The sequence below is a fragment of the Salmo trutta genome, chromosome 39 (assembly GCF_901001165.1).
Source record: "Salmo trutta chromosome 39, fSalTru1.1, whole genome shotgun sequence".
In the NCBI taxonomy this organism is placed as follows: domain Eukaryota; kingdom Metazoa; phylum Chordata; class Actinopteri; order Salmoniformes; family Salmonidae; genus Salmo; species Salmo trutta.
The window spans coordinates 10,470,862-10,496,598 of NC_042995.1; the positions used below are offsets into that span (position 1 = coordinate 10,470,862).

The 25,737-nt window shown below is 40.2% G+C and overlaps 4 protein-coding genes across 8 annotated transcripts in view; all 4 read left to right on the forward strand.

Annotated features, from left to right (window-relative positions):
- LOC115179515 (zinc finger protein OZF) overlaps positions 1–25,737 on the forward strand; it is a 919,448-nt gene that overhangs the window by 686,276 nt on the left and 207,435 nt on the right. The gene's annotated exons all lie outside the window — the stretch shown is intronic.
- LOC115179539 (gastrula zinc finger protein XlCGF17.1-like) overlaps positions 1–25,737 on the forward strand; it is a 558,171-nt gene that overhangs the window by 378,761 nt on the left and 153,673 nt on the right. The gene's annotated exons all lie outside the window — the stretch shown is intronic.
- On the forward strand, positions 8,637–22,876 carry LOC115179217 (gastrula zinc finger protein XlCGF17.1-like). Its single transcript, XM_029740610.1, has 3 exons — positions 8,637–8,658; positions 9,703–9,732; positions 20,852–22,876. Exons 1-3 carry the CDS (start codon positions 8,637–8,639, stop codon positions 21,850–21,852), a joined length of 1,053 nt encoding a protein of 350 aa, XP_029596470.1. The 3' UTR covers positions 21,853–22,876.
- Positions 9,679–11,978, forward strand: LOC115179531 (oocyte zinc finger protein XlCOF22). The gene is made up of 2 exons (XM_029741147.1): positions 9,679–9,732; positions 10,534–11,978. The coding sequence occupies exon 2, from the start codon at positions 10,665–10,667 to the stop codon at positions 11,769–11,771; it is 1,107 nt and encodes a 368-aa protein (XP_029597007.1). The 5' UTR covers positions 9,679–9,732; positions 10,534–10,664; the 3' UTR covers positions 11,772–11,978.

Consider the following 25,737-nt stretch of genomic DNA (forward strand, 5'->3'; position numbering starts at 1 on the left):
GCCTTCCTCACCATCTTAAATAAGCATGCCCCATTCACAAAATGTAGAACTAGGAATAGATATAGTCCTTGGTTCACTCCAGACCTGTCTGCCCTTGACCAGCACAAAAACATCCTGTGGCGTTCTGCATTCGCATCGAATAGCCCCCGTGATATGCAACTTTTCAGGGAAGTTAGGAACAAATACACAGGCAGTTAGGAAAGCTAAGGCTAGCTTTTTCAAACAGAAATTTGCATCCTGTAGTACTAACTCAAAAAAATCTGGGACACTGTAAAGTCCATGGAGAATAACAGCACCTCCTCTCAGCTGCCCACTGCTCTGAGGCTAGGAAACACTGTTACCACCGATAAATCCACTAATTGAGAATTTCAATAAGCATTTCTCTACGGCTGGCCATGCTTTCCACCTGGCTACCCCTACCCCGGTCAACTACCCGGCACCCACCACAGCAACCCGCCAAAGCCCCCACCATTTCTTATTCAACCAAATCCAGATAGCTGATGTTCTGAAAGAGCTGCAAAACCTGGACCCCTACAAATCAGCCGGGCTAGACAATCTGGACCCTCTCTTTCTAAAATGATCTGCCGAAATTGTTGCAACCCCCATAACTAGCCTTTTCAACCTCTCTTTCGTATCGTCTGACATTCCCAAATATTGGAAAGCTGCCGCGGTCATCCCCCTCTTCAAAGGGGTGACACTAGACCCAAACTGCTACAGACCTATATCTATCCTACCCTGTCTTGCTAAAGTCTTCGAAAGCCAAATTAACAAACAGATTACCGACCATTTCAAATCCCACCGTACTTTCTCCGCTATGCAATCTGGTTTCAGAGCTGGTCATGGGTGCACCTCAGCAACGCTTAAGGTCCTAAACGAAATCATAACCGCCATCAATAAGAGACATTACTGTGCAGCCGTATTCATCGACCTGGCCAAGGCTTTCAACTCTGTCAATCATCACATTCTTATTGGCAGACTCGACAGCCTTGGTTTGTCAAATGATTGGCTCGCCTGGTTTACCAACTACTTCTCTGATAGAGTTCAGTGTGTCAAATCGGAGGGCCTGATGTCCGGACCTCTGGCAGTCTCTATGGGGATGCCACAGGGCTCAATTCTCGGGCCGACTCTCTTCTCTGTATTAGAGGTCGACCGATTAATCGGAATGGCCGATTTTAATTAGGGCCGATTTTAAAGTTTTCATAACAATCTGTATTTTTGGCCACCGATTTAAAAAAGTTTAAAAAAATACTATTATATATTTTTTTAACTAGGCAAGTCAGTTAAGAACACATTCTTATTTTCAATGACGGCCTAGGAACGGTGGGTTATCTGCCTTGTTCAGGGGCAGAACGACAGGTTTTTACTTGTCAGCTCGGGGATTCAATCTTGCAACCTTACGGTTAACTAGTCCAACGCTCTAACCACCTGCTTTACATTGCACTCCACGAGGAGCCTGCCTGTTACGCAAATGCGATAAGAAGCCAAGGTAAGTTGCTAGCTAGCATTAAACTTATCTTATAAAAAAAATCAATCAATCATAATCACTAGTTAACTACACATGGTTGATGATATTACTAGTTTATCTAGCCTGTCCTGCGTTGCATATAATCGGTAGGTACACGTTGCTCCAACGTATACCTAACCATAAACGTCAATGCCTTTCTTAAAATCAATACACAGAAGTATATATTTTTAAACCTGCATATTTAGCTAAAAGAAATCCAGGTTAGCAGGCAATATTAACCAGGTGAAATTGTGTAATTTCTCTTGCGTTCATTGCACGCAGAGTCAGGGTATATGCAACAGTTTGGGCCGCCTGGCTCGTTGCGAACTAATTTGCCAGACTTTTACGTAATTATGACATAACATTGAAGGTTGTGCAATGTAACAGAAATATTTATACTTAGGGATGCCACCCGTTAGATAAAATACGGGACGGTTCCGTATTTCACTGAAAGGAAAAACGTTTTGTATTCGAGATGATAGTTTCCGGATTCGACCATATTAATGACCTAAGGCTCGTATTTCTGTGTGTTTATTATATTATAATTAAGTCTATGATTTGATAGAGCAGTCTGACTGAGCGGTGGTAGGCACCAGCATGCTCGTAAGCATTCATTCAAACAGCACTTTCGTGCGTTTTGCCAGCAGCTCTTCGCTGTGCTTCAAGCATTGCGCTGTTTATGACTTCAAGCCTATCAACTCCCGAGATTAGGCTGGTGTAACTGATGTGAAATGGCTAGCTAGTTAGCGGGTGCGCACTAATAGCGTTTGAAACGTCACTCGCTCTGAGACTTGGAGTAGTTGTTCCCCTTGCTCTGCATGGGTAACGCTGCTTCTAGGGTGGCTGTTGTCGATGTGTTTCTGGTTCGAGCCCAGGCAGGAGCGAGGAGAGGGACGGAAGCTATACTGTTACACTGGCAATACTAAAGTGCCTATAAGAACATCCAATAGTCAAAGGTGTATGAAATACAAATCGTATAGAGAGAGAGAGTCCTATAATTCCTATAATAACTACAACCTAAAACATCTTATCTGGGAATATTGAAGACTCATGTTAAAAGGAGCCACCAGCTTTCATATGTTCTCATATTCTGAGCAAGGAACTTAAACGTTAGCTTTTTTTACATGGCACATATTGCACTTTTACTTTCTTATCCAACACTTTGTTTTTGCATTATTTAAATCAAATTGAACATGTTTCATTTATTTATTTTATTGATGTATTATATTAAGTTAAAATAAGTGTTCATTCAGTATTGTTGTAATTGTCATTATTACAAATAAATAAATAAAAATCGGCCGATTAATCGGTACCTGCTTTTTGGGCCCTCCAATAATCGGTATCGGCGTTGAACAATCATAATCGGTCGACCTCTAGTTGAAATGGAAGATTACAGATGTCTGGGATGCCCGTCTATTGGTGAGTAGTAGATCCAGTGTAGAGCGTTGGGAAACAAGAGAATACTTTGTCATGTGGACTTTTGCATTAATTATGTATCAATTAATTGAATGTATGTAGGCTGTGGAATCCCTCACACCAGTACAGTAGGTGGCGGTGTATGCAGCTACAGTGGGGTATGGGGTATCTTATATATCCCAGCTTTACAAAGGGTGGTAAATACTCTTCATCAAACATCAATAATAGAGACTAACTTTGCTTCTTTTTCACATTCTTCATACGGGTCAAGCGAAGTGCACTTGCGTCCTCCTCCTTTGGGATTTGGTTGGCGGATCACATCCAACTTTTACAGTGAGGGGGAAAAAAGTATTTGATCCCCAGCTGATTTTGTATGTTTGCCCACTGACAAATAAATGATCAGTCTATAATTTTAATGGAAGGTTTATTTGAACAGTGAGAGACAGAATAACAACAAAGAAATCCAGAAAAACGCATGTCAAAAACGTTATAAATTGATTTGCATTTTAATGAGGGAAATAAGTATTTGACCCCCTCTCAATCAGAAAGATTTCTGGCTCCCAGGTGTCTTTTATACAGGTAACGAGCTGAGATTAGGGGCACACTCTTAAAAGGAGTGCTCCTAATCTCAGTTTGTTACCTGTATAAAAGACACCTGTCCACAGAAGCAATCAATCAATCAGATTCCAAACTCTCCACCATGGCCAAGACCAAAGAGCTCTCCAAGGATGTCAGGGACAAGATTGTAGACCTACTGTTAAAGGAATTTTATATCTTTGATGATAATAATCAATAATCAATTCGCCTTGACTAATGCCCAAGGTTTGTAAGACAATGGGTTAAAATAATTAGGCAAGGACTCAGCTTTCTGCAAAAGGTTTCTGTAGCTTTATTCATGAGAACGTTCTGGCGTCAGGATATCAAAACAGTCATTAAATAGTTCTTGCTTACTTACGCACATGCATTTACACACAATCTGTTGGTGACCTGCAACCCCCATAAACTTCTCACGCTGTTTATCACCTTCTGGCTCAGCCTGTTCCTTTCCTTCAAGGTTAGGAACTCTCTGAAGTTTTACTCCCTTGACCATCTGCTTCTGTAGCTCTCTATACTAATTGCATACACACATTTCTTTCCCTCTCCAGTGGTTCCTGGACTTTCCGGAACTAATCAGACCAATCGATCCCTACATTGATCATTACATTGATTATTCATTAACCATGCTGTATGACTAATAATTCATCATGGTTTATTGATTCATTTACCTTTATTAGATAATTCTCTTATCACCTACACAAGGCTGGAATGAGCTACAAGACCATCGCCAAGCAGCTTGGTGAGAAGGTGACAACAGTTGGTGCGATTATTCGCAAATGGAAGAAACACAAAAGAATCTCCCTCGGCCTGGGGCTCCATGCAAGATCTCACCTCGTGGAGTTGCAATGATCATGAGAACGGTGAGGAATCAGCCCAGAACTACACGGGAGGATCTTGTCAATGATCTCAAAGCAGCTGGGACCATAGTCACCAAGAAAACAATTGGTAACACACTACGCCGTGAAGGACTGAAATCCTGCAGCGCCCGCAAGGTCCCCCTGCTCAAGAAAGCACATATACATGCCCATCTGAAGTTTTCCAATGAACATCTGAATCATTCACAGGACAACTGGGTGAAAGTGTTGTGGTCAGATGAGACCAAAATGGAGCTCTTTGGCATCAACTCAACTCGCCGTGTTTGGAGGAGGAGGAATGCTGCCTATGACCCCAAGAACACCATCCCCACCGTCAAACATGGAGGTGGAAACATTATGCTTTGGGGGTGTTTTTCTGCTAAGGGGACAGGACAACTTCACCGCATCAAAGGGACGATGGACGTGGCCATGTACCATCAAATCTTGTGTGAGAACCTCCTTCCCTCAGCCAGGGCATTGAAAATGGCCCAAAACACACGGCCAAGGCAACAAAGGAGTGGCTCAAGAAGAAGCACATTAAGGTCCTGGAGTGGCCTAGCCAGTCTCCAGACCTTAATCCCATAGAAAATCTGTGGAGGGAGCTGAAGGGTCGAGTTGCCAAACGTCAGCCTCGAAACCTTAATGACTTGGAGAAGATCTGCAAAGAGGAGTGGGACAAAATCCCTCCTGAGATGTGTGCAAACCTGGTGGCCAACTACAAGAAACGTCTGACCTCTGATTGCCAACAAGGGTTTTGCCACCAAGTACTAAGTCATGTTTTGCAGAGGGGTCAAATACTTTTTTCCCTCATTAAAATGCAAATCATTTTATAACATTTTTGACATGCGTTTTTCTGGATTTTTTTTGTTCTGTCTCTCACTGTTCAAATAAACCTACCATTAAAATTATAGACTGATCATTTATTTGTCAGTGGGCAAATGTACAAAATCAGCAGGGGATCAAATACTTTTTTCCCTCGCTGTAAATGTGATCCGCCAACCAAATCCCAAAGAAGGAGGACGCAAGTGCACTTCGCTTGACCCGTATGGAGAATGTGAGAAAGGAGCAACGTTACTCTTCATCAAACATCAATAATAGAGACTATCTACCACCCTATGTAAAGCTGGGATATATAAGATTCCCCATGAGAGAGTTGGTGTAAAACCCGATGCACGTAAGAAATGCTAAGGGTTTGGCCACATATTAAGTGTTTGCAGACAGACATTTTTTATTGAAGGTTATGTGAATGTAAAATGCTGCAACTGTGGTGGGTGTCATGTTCCTGAATTCCCAGTGTGCCCTGTTAGGGTGAAAGAGGTTGTGTCAAGGATTAGGACTGTACAGGAAATATTCTATGTGGAGGTGGTGAACAGAGTTATAGGGGCAAGAGGCCACAGTTCTGAAGAAGATATGGTGGTGGATGCACCACAACCAGTTGCAAATGTTATACGTCAATCAAGTGATCTGGATGCACTTATTGTGAAGAAGGTGGATGTTTTTAGTATTTATAGCCACAGTTATTAATTGTACTGCACAAGAAGTCCAAGAAGCTGGACATCATATCTGCAGCTGAGAAGTTTTTGGGCCTCCAAGACTACAAGGACTACTATCGTCAGAAAATGTTCCGCTCTTACAGTATCCTTCTCAGCCTGTGTAGGGAGCTGATTAGAACAGAAAAGCAGGCTGATTTAGTTTAATTTACATTTTGTTATTATAGTTTGTATGATAAATAAAACTGTATTCACAGAACAAACATATAAATGCAACATGTAAAGTGTTGGTCCTATGTTTCATGAGGTGAAATAAAAGATTCCAGACATGTTCCATTTACATCAGTGTTAGTGAGCATTTCTCCTTTGCTAAGATAATCCATCCACCTGACAGGTGAGACATATCAAGAAGCTGATTAAATAGCATGACCATCATTACACGGGTGCACCTTGATCTGGGGACAAGAGTAGCTGAGTAGGTACCTTGGAGGCAGCTAATGGGGAGCCCTGATGTCAGTGTTGTGAACAGAGTGCACCATGGTGAGGTTATGGTATGGGCAGGCATAAGCTACAGACAACGAACACAACTGCATTTTATCAATGGCAATTTGAGTGCACAGAGATGCCGTGACACGATCCTGAGGCCCATTGTACTGCCATTCATCCGCCGCCATCACCTCATGTTTCAGCATGACAATGCACAGCCCGATGTCGCAAGAAAGACACTGTACACAATTGAAAATGTCCCAATTCCATGGCCTACATACTCACCAGACATGCCACCCTTTGAGGATGGTCCGGATCGAAGTGTACGACAGCTTGTTCCAGTTCCCTCCTATATCCAGGAATTTCACACAGCCTTTGAAGAGTGGGATAATATTCCAGATGCCACAATCAACAGCCTGATGAACTCTATGTAAAGAATGTGTCCTGGAGGAGGCAGCAGCAGCTACCCACTTCTCCAGTGCTTACTGTGTAAATTGGGAGGTGCCGGAACCAAACGTGAGCCTAAGAGAGGGTTGACCTGGGGGTCTCTGAGGTACCACAACACATTAAATACAATCACCCTTAATAAAGCGTTGCATGCATTATCATGGCTTTAGCATACTGGCATATTTTTATTTTTTTATTAAAAAATGTATTTGACTAGGCAAGTCAGTTAAGAACAAATTCTTATTTACAATGACGGCCAAACCCGGACGATGATGGGCCAATTGTGCGCCGACCTAGGGAACTCCCAATCACGGCCGGATGTGATACATCCTGGATTCGAACCAGGGACTGTCGTGAATCCTCTTGAACTGAGATGCATTGTGTTAGACTGCTGCGCCACTCAGGACCAGTGGTGTTGAGCCGCTAACAGAAGTTACACACATGGAGTACATTTTTATTGTAGCCTAGACTCCAGGAAAAATGTGGCCTTTTTATAGATGGATTTCATGCAGTTCTACATCATTTTAGATGACTGGGGACTTTCAATACTTTTTTAATACCTCACAAAACACACTACTTTGACACTGACAAACTGAGAATCTGAGGTCAATATAAACGACCTTGTCATGAATCCATCAATAGCCTAGGCCAGGTGTGAGGAGAAACACATTGTACAATATGAGGAGGAAGTTATAGTCCTAAAAAAGCTTTCCAGTTTCACTGACTCACCCAATGATGTTCAGCTCACTCACCGGACAAAAGCTTCTCTCTCTTGCTTTACTTTGTAAAACTATGCTGTTTGCTCAAAGACCTATTTGAAAGGGACTTTTTGTTTTAGAAATATTCTGAAAGTATATTTCACAATATATTTTGGATGCATGCTGTTCAAGGACAGATTATTATTTTCTTTTCAGCAGGATCCATTTACAACCTGTTTTCCAGCGTTTTTACAGCATTTTTACATTGCAAACTTGATTTTTCATTTCACGAGGTAGGCTACCTGATCCTGGCAAATGGGTCCCGGAAACAAAACTGAGAGGTGCTGGAGGATCCGGCAACAAATTAAGTGCCACCCTTCTCATATAATGGGTTAGGGCCATCCCAAGGATCCCTGAATGCACGGATGGTTGCACCAAAGATTCTTTATAACTAAACCTAGATAGACCACATTTCCGATGCGAACAGATGAGTCATAGCAGGCAGATCCAAGCACGAGCTAGAGAGATCTTATTGCCGCGTTCTAGAACACATCTGCATATTTCTGTTAGGCAATTAAAAAATATATATACTTTTGCAAATGGTAAAGTCTACAAAACTTAGTCCACTCTGTTCATAGCAGATTTTAGTTTTGGCAACAGAAAACTGTATTAAGATCAGATGTTTCATAGATTAGAACATTTGCAGAATGTCGGCCAAAATCGATCTCGTTCCATCTTCTCCCACTGCCGGCCAGTGGGCTTCCTCTCACTACCATATTTGGTAGTGAGTGGAAACGATAAGCAGATTCTTCACATTTATACATCTGGTGAAATCTATCTGTGGCTGCACTGTGGCTGCACTGTGGCTGCACTGTGGCTGCACTGTGGCTGCACTGTGGCTGCACTGTGGCTGCACTGTGGCTGCACTGTGGCTGCACTGTGGCTGCACTGTGGCTGCACTGTGGCTGCACTGTGGTAGTGGGGGAACAGGAAGTTCCGGGCAGGCACGCACCATTCTACAGAATAAAGAAAGCGCCAGAACTCTGATGTTAAGAAGATAATATTTGTGTCCTTTTATATTTATTACTACAGGTATGTAATTAGCAGGTTTCAACTTCCTAATATCAAAGGAAAATGTCATACCATGCTAGGTAACATCCGTGAAGGTATTATCACGTTTGGTAAAGGGTTGATTTGTTATTTTTGTGTCAAACCAAGTGAAGAACGTGATAACTATTTTACAAGCCACAAAGCTAGAGACTGGGTTTGTCTGAGTGGATGTACATCATTTTCTCAAGGTAATTTCATAAATAATACATTTATTTTGCATGTTATTGGTTTTATTTAAAATTCACGAGCTGGGAAAACCGCGGCGGCCACTCTGTCTGCATCAAAGAGACAATTTTATGTAGTAATTTTCAGACACATTCAGTTTCTATCTTTGTCTATAAATTGTTAATATGATGTGAACGGGAAATACAATTGGTTTTTGATTGATATAATACAGTGAAGACAAGGTTATTCAGGAAAATAGTGCTGCCTAAAACATACTGCAACCTCGTACTAAATAGTTTTTGAGTCATTTATTAATTTATGTAAATCCAAGAAATCTACTATAGGTTAAGTTTAGTTACGTTGTGTAGCGTGTACTTTGTCTAATTTGAATGAATTAATGTTTTGTTGTCGATGCTTACCTACCTGATCTATTGACATGAGATGGACAGGAGCTCACTGGAGCTGAATACCGGCACCATCATTTTCTACTGCTTGAGCTCATGTTCTTATAGAATATTACCTCAACAGTATTGTGGAGCTCCTGCATCTAAATATAAACAGTACCAAGATGAGTATTGACAACTATTTCAGTCCAAGTCATGCACTGAATTAGATAATTGAACAAGAAAAAATTGAATATATTTTAATAGAGAATAAAGAAAGTTCCACAACTGTCAAGACAGTAACTTTTTGTCTGTTTCTCCTTGTTACTACAGGAAGACTAGAATTAAGTCTGAGGCCGGTAATATCAACAGTGAGGACAAACCCAGCCTGCTTCTCTCCTTCCACACTGAGTCCAAACCTACAGTCACTGGGTCCTGATTGTGACAGTGGAGCCCAGTTTGCACCACAGGATCCAAAGATGGCATCAGTGAAGCTGGAAGACTGCAGTCAAACACTGGAGCTGAATGTCAACATTAAAGATGAAGAAGAGGAGGAGAAGATTGGGAAATCTGTTTCTCATGGTAAGCACAGGTTCTATCTAACTAAGTTTGTGTTAATCATTCCAACTTCCCACTGTGTATGAAAAGTTGCAGTAGAACTGTTTCATGATGAACTGTTTTAATGAGAAGGTAGATGTTATTTCATGCTACTGAGACTTGCATGGTTTGACACCAGTATTGCCAGCATTTGTTTTATTCACTGGGTTATCTGGAGTGATCAGAGAGTAGACTAAAGAAGTGAAGTAGACAAACTGCCAGTGTTTTAAAGTTCTATAAAATTAGTATTTTTTTAACCTTTTATTTAACTAGGCAAGTCAGTTAAGAACAAATTATTATTTACATTGACGGCCTAACCCCGGCCAAACCCAGACGACGCTGGGCCAATTGTGCGCCGCCCTATGGGACTCCCAATCATGGTCGGATGTAATACAGCCTGGTTGCTAACCCTTGTGATAGTGAGTGGAGGATGATATGGCTCATAATTTTCACGACTTTTACCCACTTTTAGAATAGTTTTATTCCCTTTTGTATTGTACAGCCTACTGATATGAATACGTATGTCACCCAGTACAGCCAGAAGAGGACTGGCCACCCCTTTGAGCCTGGTTCCTCTCTACATTTCTTCCAAGGTTCCTGCTTGCTGGGGAGTTTTTCGTGGCCACTTTGCTTCGACATTTGCATTGCTTGCTCTTTGGGGATTGAGGCTGGGTTACTGTAAAGCACTTTGTGAAAACTTCTGATGTAATAAGGGCTACATAAAATACATATGATTGACATGTATGTCACACCAATTGACTGGTCCTTCTGATGTTGTTCACACAGGAGACCGTGTTGAGACATTCTCTACATCTAGAGAGCAACAGCAGGAAGATGACAGAGCTAAGAGGTCTCATCACTGCCCACATTGTGAGGAGATTTTCCCATTTCTGTCAAAGCTTAAAATACACCTAAAAATGCACACAGGAGAGAATCGGTATTCCTATACTGATGGTGGGAAGAATTTCACATCATTAAAGGCTCTGACAGTTCATCAGAGAGTGCATAAAGGAGAGAAGCCTTACTCTTGCTCTGACTGCGTAAAATGCTTCACAACATCAACTGAGCTAAAAGTTCATCACCGAACACACACAGGAGAGAAGCCTTACTCCTGCTCTGACTGTGGAAAGAGTTTCTCTCAACTGGGCACCTTAAAACAACATGAACGTATACATACGGGTGAGAAGCCTTACTCCTGCTCTGACTGTGGAAAGAGTTTCTCTGTACTGGACCACTTAAAAACACATGAACGTATACATACGGGTGAGAAGCCTTACTCCTGCTCTAACTGTGTAAAATGCTTCACAACATCAACTGAGCTAAAAGTTCATCAGAGAACACACACAGGAGAGAAGCCTTACTCCTGCTCTGATTGTGTAAAATGCTTCACAACATCAACTAGGCTAAAAGTTCATCAGAGAACACACACAGGAGAGAAACCTTACTTCTGCTCTGACTGTGCGGTGAGTTTCTCTCTACTGGGCCACTTAAAACGACATGAACGTATACACACAGGAGAGAAGCCTTACTCCTGCTCTGACTGTGGAAAGAGTTTCTCTCTACTGGGCCACTTAAAACGACATGAACGTATACACACAGGAGAGAAGCCTTACTCCTGCTCTGACTGTGGAAAGAGTTTCTCTCTACTGGGCCACTTAAAAAGACACCAACATATACATAAGGGAGAGAAGCCTTACTCCTGCTCTGACTGTGGAAAGAGTTTCTCTCGACTGGGCCGCTTAAAAACACATGAACATATACATACAGGAGAGAAGACTAACTTCTGCTCTGACTGTGAAAAATGCTTCACAACATCAACTGCGCTAAAAGTTCATCAGAGAACACACACAGGAGAGAAGCCTTACTCCTGCTCTGATTGTGTAAAATGCTTCACCACATCAACTGGGCTAAAAGTTCATCAGAGAACACACACAGGGGAGAAGCCTTACTCCTGCTCTGATTGTGTAAAATGCTTCACCACATCAACTGGGTTAAAAGTTCATCAGAGAACACACACAAGTTAAGCTTTACTCCTTCTTTGACTATGGGAAGAGTCTCAACTGAACGACTTAAAACAACATGAACATATACACAGGAGAGAAGCTATTCTCCTGCTCTGACTGTGGAAAGCTTTTCTCTCGAATGGGCCAATTAAAAAGACACCAAGGTAAACATAAAGGAACTGAATTGTATCATTGAATTGGATCAAATGAATAAAGCGTAGAACACTCTATTGTAATCCTATTGTTTCTCACTGTGAGAGAACTGTACAGAGGAAAGGGAGTGTTATAGAATGTTAGCCTCTCTTTACTTCACTGATCAGTGTGCACCTGGTCAGTTTTGGTGAGTTTTGTTAGCTTCTACTGTGAAGATATTGAGATGACGTTGGATTTGCCCTTAGGGTTGAATATCCTGTGAGGTGTCTCACAATGGATTCTGATGGTTGACTGGGTGGTACTGCTTCCCTCTGCAGTTTTCTGTGGGAATGAGCTAGTAGACACAACCTACACTGAGTGTACAAAACATTATAGACACCTGTTCTTTCCATGAGTAGACTGACCAGCTGAACCCAGGTGAAAGCTATGATCCTTAATGATATAGTTTTTGTGTATTTACTATAGATCCTCATTAGCTTTCAGCAAAAATCAACAAACTGCAGTTGCAGTGGGCTAAGGAATGAAAACACTGGACACTGGAAAATTGGAAAACTATTGCCTGGTCTGATGAATCTCCCGGTTCCTGCTGTTTCACGCTGATGGGAGGACTATGGTATGGAGGAAACCACGAGTACATGCATCCAGTGGTGGGATAATTACCTTCATAGAAAATGACTCAATTAAAAGTGAAAGTCACCCAGTAAAATACTACTTGAGTAAAAGTCTAAAAGTATTTGGTTGTAGATATACTTAAGTATCAAAAGTAAAAGTATGAATCATTTTAAATTCCTTAAAATTAAGCAAACCAGACCGCACAATTGTCTTGTTTTTTTATATTACAGATAGCCAGGGGCACACTCCAACACTCAGACATCATTTACAAACAGAGCATTTGTGTTTAGTGAGTCCGCCAGATTAGAGGCAGTAGGGATGACCAGGGATGTTATCTTCATAAATGTGTGAATTGGACCATTTTCTGTCCTGCTAATCATAAAAAATGTAAAGAGTACTTTTGGGCGTCAGGGAAAATGTATGGAGTAAAAAGTACTTTATTTTCTTTTGGAATTTAGTGACGTAAAAGTTGTCAACAATATGAATAAATGTAATATTTATATAAAAATATAAATAGTAAAGTACAGATACAACTAAAGTAGTTCTTAAAATAATGTATTCTTAAGTACTTTACACCACTGTATGCATCCATGCTGTGTGTCAGCATTGCAGGCTGATGGTGCGATGGCGTGGGGTGTTTTCAGGACACATTGGGCCCCTTGATAAAAGTTGCGCAATGTTTGAATGCCACAGGATATCTAAATAATCATTGCCAATCAGGTGCCTCCCTTCATGGCAGCAGTGTATCCATCTGCAAATAGATTTTTTCAGCAGGATTATGCCCCACAAGGCCTGTCCAGGAATGGTTCCAAGAACATGACAGTGAATTCAGCTTACTGTAGTGGCCTGCCGAGTCACCAGATCTCAATCCAATTGTTCATCTGTGGGAGGAGATAGAACAAGCTATTCAGAGTAGATCCACTCCCAGCCAACTTGCCACAGTTGTAGGAAGCATTGGAGTCAACATGGACCAGCATCCCTGTGGAACGCTCTCAACACCTTGGACAGTCTATGCCCTGATGAATTGAGGATGTTCTGAGGACAAAGGGGGTGCAACTCAATATTAGGAAGGTGTTCCTAATGTTTTGTACACTCAGTGTATATCAGAAAGGATGGTGTGATGATCAGTTTTTAGCGTTAGTTTGGGTGGATTGTTTTATTACTAAACAACTTTTGTTTAATGATAAACAGGCTATGAATCATCTAATTGTATGTATTAAATTGTATTTTAATACTAGATACATTATTTTAGTCATTGATGATGAATGTATTTGAATAACTGTATTGAAGTTAATTGATCTGGTGGCAGGTAGCCTAGCGGTTAAGAGTGTTGGGCCAGTAACTGAAAGGTTGCTGGTTTGAATCCCGAGCCGACTAGGTGAAAAATCTGTCATTGTGCCCTTGAGCAAGCCAATTAACTCTTATTTGTCTTGTAAGTCGCTCTGGATAAAAATTGCTGAATGACAAGAATGTAATGAAAAATAATGTTTGTACATGAATTTATGCTGGGCAACCACTTTTTTCTCTTGTGTATAAAAAATACCACATCGGTTACAGTCACCCCCCCCCCCCCCTTTGTGCAACGTTCCTTAAAAATACACACAGGAGAGAATCTGTATCCCTGCTCTGTCTGTGGGAAGAGCTGCAAAATATCAAGAGATCTGACAGTTCATAATTCAACACTGGAGAAAAGCCCTACTCCTGTTCTGACTGTGGCAATATTTTCTATCAGCAGAGCAACTTAAAAGGACACCAACATATACATGTGAGAATCCTCATCTGTTCTCTGACTAGCTAAAATTAAAATCATTCCATCACTAAATTCTCAATAAATCGTAGCACAATTTACTGTAATCCTATTGTTTCTCACTGTGAGAGAACTGTGCAGAGGAAAGGGAGCGTTATAGAATGTTAGTATTCACCTTGTCAGTTTTGGTGTGTTTTGTTAGCTTCTACTGGAAAGATATTGAGATCACCTTGGATTTGCCCTTAAGGTTGAATATCCTCTGTGGGGCTGGTTAACTGGGTGGTAGTAGTTCCCTCTGCAGTTTTCTGTGGTAATGAGCTGGCAGACACTACATGTATCAGATAGAGATGGTGTGATGATAAGTTTTCACAATTAGTTTGGGGGGAGACATTTTTTACTACATAGCCTGTACATCAATAAACTAAAGTATATGTGTTTATTACATTTTATTTTAAAACTAGATTTGCTATTTGAGTCATTGATGAATATGTTTGGACAGCTCCATTGAAGCCAGCTTAATTGATCTTCCCATGAAAAATAAAGTTTGTACATTAATTTGTACTGGTCAAACTTTAATTCTCTTGTATAATGAATTACAAAAAAAACATATTTTAAGTGAAATATTTAGTGTTTATCTGAAGCTGAACAAGACAGGAAGTTGAAATGAGCATCACAAAGCTAAATCTGACCTATTCTCTAACATGTTTTGTCAGCATAAGCAGCTGTGAGACCTATAATTTAACCTTTATTTAATTAGGCAAGTTAGTTAAGAACAAATCCTTATTTACAATGATGACCTACACTGGCCAAACCCGGACGCTGTTGGGCCAATTTTGCGGCACCCTATGGGACTCCCAATCATGGCCGGTTGTGATACAGCCTGGATTCGAACCAGGGTGTCTGTAGTGACGCCTCTAGCACTGACCGCAGTGCCATTCGGGAGCCCTGCTAGAGAACTGTAACTTTATTGATCTGAATCATCATAGGTTTTTTTTTGGGGGGGGGGGGGATCTTCACAGTAAATATAATGCTTTTGTTTAATTCAAGGCATTCAAAATAATATATATATCTGTATTTCTCTACTCAATACATGTCATGACACCTCTACACACTGGGACAAGCCAAGTTGTTAGTCACCAATATTCTCTAAATCAAATCAGTGATGACTGTTTAACAGTCTTGTGGCCTGGAGATAGAAGCGGTTTCATTCTCTCTGCCCCAGCTTTGACGCACCTGTACTGTCTCCGCCTGATAGATGGTAGCAGGGTGAACAGGCCGTGTCTCTGGTGGCTGAGGTTCTTGATGATCTTCAGAGATCATCTACAATGAATATGTAATAGGTTTAGAAACGTAGACACTAAAACAGACACCGCTTTAGTTTTTTAAACCAACTTTTATTAGTCTAGCTAATCAATATCACTTACATTCTACATGCTTTAGCAGTAGTTAGTCCATCAGTCCAATAGATGTCGCTGTGGCACTGTGGTAGTGGGGGGGAACAGGAAGTTCCGGTAAGCGCACACCATTCTTCAGAATAATAAAAACGCAAGAACTGTGCTGTCCTTTTCTCTTTATTACTACAGGTATGTAATAGCACTTCTAAACTGTCTAATATCGAAATAATGTCATGACATGTTAGATAACAAACCAGTCAAGGTATTAATACGTTTGGGAAAGGTTTTGTGTCAAACCGAGTGAGTGAAGAACGTGATTTTAAAAAAGCACACGGTGCGGGGTCCACAACACGTTCATTTGTTAGGCTTTGCTGGTCGTATATAGCTCAGTGAGTTTCGCCTGGGGATGTTCAATACAAAAACGTTATGGAAAGTTGCAGATAGAAATCCTCTGAATAGAACTGACATGATACCTTAGAATCAGGCATGTTTGTTCTACATAATACATCTGGACATAGGTAGGGACAAGCGGGTACCAGGCCTATGTGAAGCTAGCCACAATAGTGGATTTTGTGGTTCGCACTCAAAATAAAAGTCCCTCTTTGAAAGTGATAAACTGATACAAAATAGTGTAATCATGTCATATTTGGACAAAATAACGCAAAACATGGTTGTATTGTTGTTACTCAATTTACAATGAATTACAATAACGAATTATTTTGGGAAAAAACTGAAATCCAAAACAACATCATTGGATTGGGGGCATTCTTATATGAATTTATGAAACGAGTTAGATTGTGCTCCCACGAAACAGGTGACACCAACAGAAAACTAATTTAAAGAATTAACACATATTAGCTTCTTAGCTCTTATTGCAGGACTGACTGTGAAACATCACCTTCCCAGTCAGTCTATTGCAGGGTTACACCTGATAAAGTTGGGTAGCTGATGGGCCTTTTCAGCGCTTAAATAGACAAAATGATTAGTCACAGGAACCAGGACTAATAAAGCCAATGCAACTGGCTGTTTTACAAACGCTAGGCCAACCACATGGATGGACATTCATAAAACAAAGTTATAGGCCGACACTGTAGGTTTTATCCACACAAGATGGTTAAATGGAAATACACCCGAGCGGGAAATTGTTGGATCTATTTTCTATTTCAACTTTTTCTAAATGGCGACAAAAACCCCCATCTCTGGACAAGTTATTGGAAACATAGTTCATTTCTCAAGATTGGAAAGCACTACAGCAGAGTACAGGAAAGAAAAGTACAATTTAATTCAGTACAGTAGAGTACAACAGTACAGAGTATGGTACAGTATAAAGTATTGTATTGCACTTTAGAGTAAAGTACTCTGTTAGGGCTGGGCGATATGGACAAAAAAAATCATACAGCTTTAGCTTGAGTTTTCAAACATCTAGGCGATTCACGATATATCTCGATTTAGTTTTTCTCTAAATAAGCGATGTACAATTAAAGGTTGAATACACTGCCTTTCAAACAGTCAGCAATAATCTAATGAATTCAGGGCTTGTGAAGTTATACTGAGGCTAAATATAAGCCATCCACAACCATAACATCCACTAATAATTTATTATTTGATCAAAATAGTTGAACCTGCTTTTTTTGCTGTTGCAATAATCACTGATCTGGCTTTCAATTCTGTCAATGAAAATTACCCTTTGTTAAAAATGGACTAACTTAATGTAGCAGGCATTATTAGCCTATAGAAAATGAACACAGGTCTGTCTCATCAACAATATCTCAAGCCCACGTGCTAGTGATTAACCAGCTAATATTTAGATTTCAAGTTTAGTCAGCTTGGATCTATTTGCTAACAAGGTTTAACAGTTGAATTGTTATGAACACACCCTTCTGTCTACAGTCTCCAACTGTTTGAAAAGCATATTAGCCTGTCCACTTTGTTCAGATGTTAAAATCAAGTGGCCTACCTTATTTCTCAGAATGAGAACGAGTTGCCAATTCCTTATATAATTGTTTTATGCTTATTGCACATTTATAAAACAGACTAGAGAGCTGTTATAATAGTATTTGGCTAAAATACTGCTAGCAGTACTAATACTAGCATTCATTTTCTAGAATTAATGTTCATTGATACTCTGGTTTTAGTAGTGTAGCTCTGCTCTCAATCTGAGTAGTTGAGACATAAAAAGGATATTGATAGAAAAAGTAACTTCTCTATTACAGTAAAATAATGTCTCAATGTGTTTGTGTCCATATGAACCATTCTTTTGGACCAAACCACAAATGTAAATAGCTATTTTAAACCGCTTGCCAGAGAGGAAGATGTGGTGATCTTGCAACTTTGCTGGTGTGAGATGCAGGGGTAGGGTCTTGGTGTGTGTAAATCCTAGAGAAAAAGGCTAATGCTTTTCTATGAGCTTGTTTTGGACCTAAGCTTGTCCCCTGCCTTCCCACCTTTGGGATAACGATTTCCCGTTTTAGGATGGACATTGCCACTGAGGGCTTCTACCATTTTAAAGTAGTCAACTGTGTGGGGATTCCTATGGGTTAGGAGCAATAAGCCAATTATCAGAGCATTGCCTTCTTCAAATTGGGTGCTATGGTTTGTAAATGTCTTTAACCCCGCCATCTAGATTATTCAGGTGAATAGTGCTGCCTAAAACAACTGCAACCTTGTACTAAATGGTTTTTGTCATTTATGTGAATTCAGGAAATCTACTGTAGGTTATGTACACTAATGTTGTGTAATTTAAGGTGTGCACTTTGTCTAATGGGAAATTAATAAATGGTTTGTTGTCAATGTTTAGCGACCTGATCTAATATATTTTTAGAGAATAAAGTGCCATAACTGTTAAGACTAACTTTTGTGTGTGTTTATCTTTATTACTACAGGCCGACTCTGGTCAAGTCAACAGTGAGGACAAAACCCAGCCCTCCTCTCTCCTTCCACACAAACCTACAGTCACTGGGTCCTGATTGTGACAGTGGAGCCCAGTTTGCACTGCAGGATCCAGAGATGGCATCAGTGAAGCTGGAAGACTGCAGTCAAACACTGGAGCTGAATGTCATCATTAAAGATGAAGAAGAGGAGGAGAAGATTGGTAAGAGCAGGTTCTATCTATTAATTAGACCTCCTTAATTTATGACCCAGTCTGTTGATAGGTTGAATTCTGTAATTCTGACAACACATCCCTGAACAACTGGGCTATCTGGAGTGTTCAGAGAGTAGACTAAAGAAGTGAAGTAGACAAACTGCAAGTGTTTTAAAGTTCTATGAAATGAGTCTGTGTAGTTACTAACCCTTGTGATAGTGAGTGGAGGATGATATGAAATGAGTCTGTGTAGTTACTAACCCTTGTGATAGTGAGAGGAGGATGATATGAAATGAGTCTGTAGTTACTAACCCTTGTGATAGTGAGTGGAGGATGATATGAAATGAGTCTGAGTGGACTAGTCCGTTGCCTGTCTGAGTGGACTAGTCCGTTGCCTGTCTGAGTGGACTAGTCCGTTGCCTGTCTGAGTGGACTAGTCCGTTGCCTGTCTGGGTGGACTAGTCCGTTGCCTGTCTGGGTGGACTAGTCCGTTGCCTGTCATAGTGGACTAATCCGTTGCCTGTCTGAGTGGACTAGTCCGTTGCCTGTCTGAGTGGACTAGTCCGTTGCCTGTCTGAGTGGACTAGTCCGTTGCCTGTCTGAGTGGACTAGTCCGTTGCCTGTCTGAGTGGACTAATCCGTTGCCTGTCTGGGTGGACTAGTCCGTTGCCTGTCTGGGTGGACTAGTCCGTTGCCTGTCTGGGTGGACTAGTCCGTTGCCTGTCTGGGTGGACTAGTCCGTTGCCTGTCTGAGTGGACTAGTCCATTGCGGAGGGGATGGCACACCAGTATCACCAGTAGTACATTTAGCCTACCGATAATTCCCTCACTTCTAATCTACAATGTTTGTTTGGTTACGGTAATGCATTCAATATATTATTATTACAGTCTTACCATTGTCATTGTAGGAGTGGACATTGTTTGCAGAGCGTACAACCTAGGCTACACTTGTGAGAAAAATTTTGGTTTATTTCATTCCATTTTCCGAGTTGTCAATTTTTTCATTGTCTTTTGGTTAGAGTGCTCCTGTCCATGTTGAGTAAAGACACACACCTGATTACGCATAGAAGTGGGCCTATAGGCTAGCTGGCCTCTGTGCAAATGTAGGCCTATAAATGTGCCCATTTGGGCATCTGAAACTATTTCTGATTGTCTTAACTCACCATCACTGTGGAGTTTCTCAAATAAACAAATGTTCAGCTCAAACAGCAAGTAAACAAAGTCTGTTTCTACATCCATTAAGAATGATAATAGTTCCTCAACGTAGCCTATTTGAAAAATATTTCCAGCTATCTCCCTTTTGATAACCACCAAAACTGTCATGCTCTGATCCAGTGGAAACGTCATAAAATAGGCCTACCTGATTACTTCTTACCCTTGCGCAAAATAGCCTACAGCTGTCTGTCTGTCTGGAGCTCGCTGGTACGAGAAACTGAGAAATTTTATACATTGTTGCAAGTTTGCTAGCACAGGCCAGACCAAATTAATAGAATGTTTCAAGTTTCTTGCAGACAGGCCATGTGTAGCCAATTTGATTCATAGGATATCGATTTTCATCAGGATATTTTCTACCTGCAGACTGCAATGTTTTTATTTGTTGGCTTTATGTAAGCTAGTTTTGACAATGGCAATGGAAGTTACTTTTAGTTTTGTATCATTTTAATTGAGATATAATTTTGATTAACCACATGACATTGATTTGAGATATGAAGACTTTATTATAAATTAAATGAAACTCTTCCACGAAAATCATAACGCAGCAGCGGGAGGAGGAGAGTCGGGAACAGATTTATTTTCTTCTAGTTACGCTATATTGATCTTTGGCTTCCTCGTGAGTATTTTGTGTCTTCATTTTAAATCGCAGTGCTTAAAGCATCAGACAAGCTCAGTAACCTACATATAGTTGATTTTATTCACACACATATACACGGAAAAATACATGTTTTAAAATGTAAAAATTCGATTGGTCGAAAGAAAAGACTCGGTTGACCAGGATATCTTTTTTTGTCGGGACAGCTCTAATAGCTTTATTCCCTGTATTGTACAGCCTACTGTTATGAAGTCATATGTATATCACACCAACTGACTGGTTCTTCTGATGTTGTTCACACAGGAGACCATGTTGAGACATTCTCCACATCCAGAGAGCAACAGCAGGAAGGTCACAGAGCTAAGAGGTCTCACCACTGCCCACATTGTGAGGAGATTTTCCCAATTCTATCAAAGCTAAAAAAACACCTTAAAATACACACAGGACAGCATCTGTATCCCTGTACTGACTGTGGGAAGAGATTCACGACATCAAGGTCTCTGACAGTTCATCAGAGAATGCACACAGGAGAGAAGCCTTACACCTGCTCTGACTGTGGAAAGAGTTTCTCTCGACTGGGCAACTTAAAAACACATGAACGTATACATACAGGAATGAAACCTTACTCCTGCTCTGTCTGTGGAATGAGTTTCTCTCGACTAGGCGACTTAAAAACACATGAAGGTATACATACTGGAGTGAAGCCTTACTCCTGCTCTGACTGTGGAAAGAGTTTCTCTCGACTGTGTCACTTAAAAACACATGCACGTATACATACAGGAGTGAAACCTTACTTCTGCTCTGACTGTGGAAATCATTTCTCTCGACTGGGCAACTTAAAAACACACGAACGCATACATACCGGAGTGAAGCCTTACTCCTGCTCTGACTGTGGAAAGAGTTTCTCTCGACTGGGTGACTTAAAAACACATGAACGTATACATACAGGAGTGAATTCTTACTCCTGCTCTGAATGTGGAAAGAGTTTCACTCGACTGGGCCATTTAAAAACACACGAACGCATACATACCGGAGTGAAGCCTTACTCCTGCTTTGACTGTGGAAAGAGTTTCTCTCGACTGGAAAACTTAAGAAGACATGAACGTATACATACAGGAGTGAAGCCTTACTCTTGCTCTGACTGTGTAAAATGCTTCACAACATCAACTGACCTAAAAGTTCATCAGAGAACACACACAGGAGAGAAGCCTTACTCCTGCTCTGACTGTGGAAAGAGTTTCTCTCGAATGGCCCAGTTAAAAAGACACCAAGGTAAACATGAAGGAGAGAAGCCTTACCACTGATCTGACTAGATTTTTTTTTTCATAACAGCTGAGCTAAAAGGGTCATCAGAGAACACACACAGGAGAGAAGCCTTACTTCTGCTCTTAATGTGGCAAGAGTTTCTCCAGATTTGGCAATGAAAAGACACAAAAACTGATACACACTTGAGAGAAGCCTTATCACTGCACTGACAGTGAGAAGCGATTCTACAATTTGGGCCATTTAAAATACCCCATTGTGTACATAAAGGAGAGAAGCCTTGTCAGTTCTCTCAGACCAGCGATGATTAGTCACTCAATCACTTAATTTTCATCTCATAAAATAATTGTCAACTTTGAATTGGATCAAATGAAGAAAGCGTAGAACACACTTGTAATCCAATTGTTTCTCACTGTGAGAACTGTGCAGAGGAAAGGAAGCGTTCTAGAATGTTAGCCTCTCTTTACTTTACTGATCAGTGTGCACCATGTCAGGTTGTGTGTTTTGTTAGCTTCTACTGTAAAGATACTGAGATCTTGGATTTGCCCTTAGGGTTGAATATCCTCTGTGAGGCGTCTCACTATGGAGTCTGATGGTTGACTGGGTGGTACTGCTTCCCTCTGCAGTTTTCTGTGGAAATGAGCTGGTAGACACAACACACTGAGTGTACAAAACATTAAGGACACCTGCTCTTTCCATGACATAGACTGACCAGGTGAACCCAGGTGGGCTAAGGAATGAACACTGGACACTGGAAAATTTGAAAACTATTGCCTGGTCTGATGAATCCCGGTTCCTGCTGTTTCACGCTGATGGGAGGACTATTGTATGGAGGAAACCACAAGTACATGCATCCAGTGGTGGAAAAAGTACCTAACTGTCATACTTGAGTGAAAGTAATGATACCTTAATAGAAAATTACTCACGTAAAAGTGAGTCACCCAGTAAAATACTACTTGAGTAAAAGTCTAAAAGTTTTTGGTTGTAAATATACTTAAGTATCAAAAGTAAATGTAATTGCTAAAATATACTTCATCAAAAGTAAAACAATGAATCATTTCAAAATCCTTAAATTTATAAATCTTCTTCGGGATCGGCTAACGTAGGCTAATGCGATTAGCATGAGGTTGTAAGTGACAAGACAATTTCCCAGGACATAGACATATCTGATATTGTCAGAAAGCTTAAATTACTGTCCAATTTACAGTAGCTATTACAGTGAAAGTATACCATGCTATTGTTTGAGGAGAGTGCACAATTTTGAACATGAAAAGTTATTAATGAACAAATTAAGCAGATTTGGGCAGTCTTGACACAAATTTTGACCAGAAATGCAATGGTTCATTGGATCAGTCTAAAACATTGCACATACACTGATACCTGGGCTGGAATAATACATTATGGCCTTTCTCTTATATTAAAAAAATATATACAAACGAGCGGTTGTTTTTTCTATCTATTATCTTTTACCAGATCTATTGTGTTATATTCTCCTTCTTTCGTTTCACATTTCCATAAACTTCAAAGTGTTGCCTTTCAAATGGTACTAAGAATATGCATATCCTTGCTTCAGGGCCTGAGCTACAAGCAGTTAGATTTGGGTATGTCATTTTAGGCGAAAATTGAAAAAAAGGGGCTAATCTGCAGACCAGATGACACAATTGTCTTGTTTTTTAAATATTACAGATAGCCAGGGGCACACTCCAACACAGTGAGTCTGCCAGATCAGAGATCAGGGATGTTATCTTGATAAGTATGTGAATTGGATCATTTTCTGTCCTGCTAATCATAAAAAAATGTAACGAGTACTTTTGGGTGTCAGGGAAAATGTATGGAGTAAAAAGTACATTATTTTCTTTAGGAATGTAGTGAAATAAAAGTTATCAAAAATAGTAAAGTACAGATACTACTAAAGTAGTTATTTAAATGATTTTTACTTAAGTACTTTACACCACTGCATACATCCATGCCGTGTGTCAGCAATGCACGGTGGTGGTGTGATGGCGTAGGGTGTGTTTTCAGGGCACACATTGGGCCCCTTGACAAAAGTTTAGCAATGTTTGAATGCTACAGGATATCTAAAGAATCCTTTCCAATCAGTGTATCCTTCTGCAAATATATATTTTTTGCAGGATTATGCCCCATGCCACAATGCTTGTCCAGGAATGGTTCCAAGAACATGACAGTGAATTCAGCTTACTGCAGTGGCCTGCCGAGTCACCAGATCTCAATCCAATTGTGCATCTGTGGGAGGAGATGGAACAAGCTATTCGGAGTAGAAATCCACTCCCAGCCAACTTGACACAATTGTGGGAAGCTTTGGAGTCAACATGGACCAGCATCCCTGTGGAACGCTCTCAACACCTTGGACAGTCTATGCCCCAACGAATTGAATATGTTTTGAGGACAAAGGGGGGTGCAACTCAATATTAGGAAGGTGTTCCTAATGTTTTGTACACAGTGTATATCAGATAAAGATGGTGTGATGATCAGTTTTTAGTATTAGTTTGGGTGGATTATTTTATATTACTAAACAACTTTTGTTTAATGATAAACAGGCTATGAATCGACTACTTGTGTTTATTAAATTGTATTTTAATACTAGATTCATTATTTGAGTCATTGATGAATGTATTTGAATAACTGTATTGAAGTTAATTGATCTGGTGGCAGGTAGCCTAGCGGTTAAGAGTGTTGGGCCAGTAACTGAAAGGTCGCTGGTTTGAATCCCGAGTCGACTAGCTGAAAAATCTGTCATTGTGCCCTTGAGCAAGGCAATAAACCCATATTTGTCCTGTAAGTCGCTCTGGATAAGAGCATCTGCTAAATGACAAGAATGTAATGAAAAATAATATTTGTACATGAATTCGTGCTGGGAAACCACTTTTTTCTCATGTGTATAATTAAATTAAATGTTTTTAGTGAAATACAACATTACCGCTTTGTTCACCCTGGCCAGAGGGACAGGACCATAGTAGGCTAGAGCAGCTAAGTTAGTGTTAATGTTAGCTAGCTAGTTAGCTAGTATGCAAGTATCCAGGCAGAGTTGCTAATGTTAGCATAGAGAAAATAATAGCTTGCGACATTAACAGAAACTAATAATTAATATAACAACCTTATCAAATTACAAACGTTTTCAAAAATGTTGTTGCTTACAATTATCCGCGTGTCGTTGTGTGACCGTCTTGAGGAACAAATGTCGGGTGAATGACTTGCTCTTTCTGCTTCTCCCAGTTTTGAGACATGACGGTTATACATTGTAATAAATTCCGTTGTGATATTATAATTATTTGAAATTACAGGTAATTTTCAGTCATTCTGTCTATATCAGAACATCTAACATTTTTTATTTTAAATCAATATATTTGATTATATTGTGTATACAATTTCGGAGCAGGACACCGATTAAAGGTGTTAAATCTGGAGTTTGGTTGGATATTAAGGTTCATCGTCTTAAGCGGAAGATTCCTGGAGGGGTTGGAGCACTAAACCCTGTAGTAGATGGAAAGAAGGAAGAAAGTCAATCCGTTTTACTGTTGTTTGAAGAATAGTATCTGTCTACTAACGAGGTAAAGTTGGTTTTATATTCACACATTCTGACATTCAACAGACATTCGCCAAAAACCATTTATAATTGTAAAAATCAATAACTAATGAATTGATTGTCACAGAAATACAAAAATATTTATGGTTTATTCTATAAATGTCGAGCATACTTTTACAACCTTTGTTTTGAAGAAAACATCCAGTTTTGATTTGATGGAAATATATAAAATCTTAAATTCAATTTAAAGCTGTATAAATCAATAACTAATTCACCCGTTGTCACAGAATCATCAAACTAGATATGATTTATTCTACGATTTATATTGCCTGAATACTCAACGATGATTAGCACCTCAGTTATGTGTGCTTCTGTCAGGGTT

Excerpts from the sequence above, each read along its gene's own strand:
- LOC115179217 (XM_029740610.1), top strand. The coding sequence starts at position 8,637 with ATGCTAGGTAACATCCGTGAAG. Across the intron at positions 8,659-9,702 it reads GCTAGGTAACATCCGTGAAG|AGGAGAAGATTGGGAAATCT; the intron begins GTATTATCACGT and ends ATGAAGAAGAGG. Across the intron at positions 9,733-20,851 it reads TGGGAAATCTGTTTCTCATG|GAGACCATGTTGAGACATTC; the intron begins GTAAGCACAGGT and ends TTGTTCACACAG.
- LOC115179531 (XM_029741147.1), top strand. The coding sequence starts at position 10,665 with ATGCACACAGGAGAGAATCGGTATTCCTATACTGATGGTGGGAAGAAT.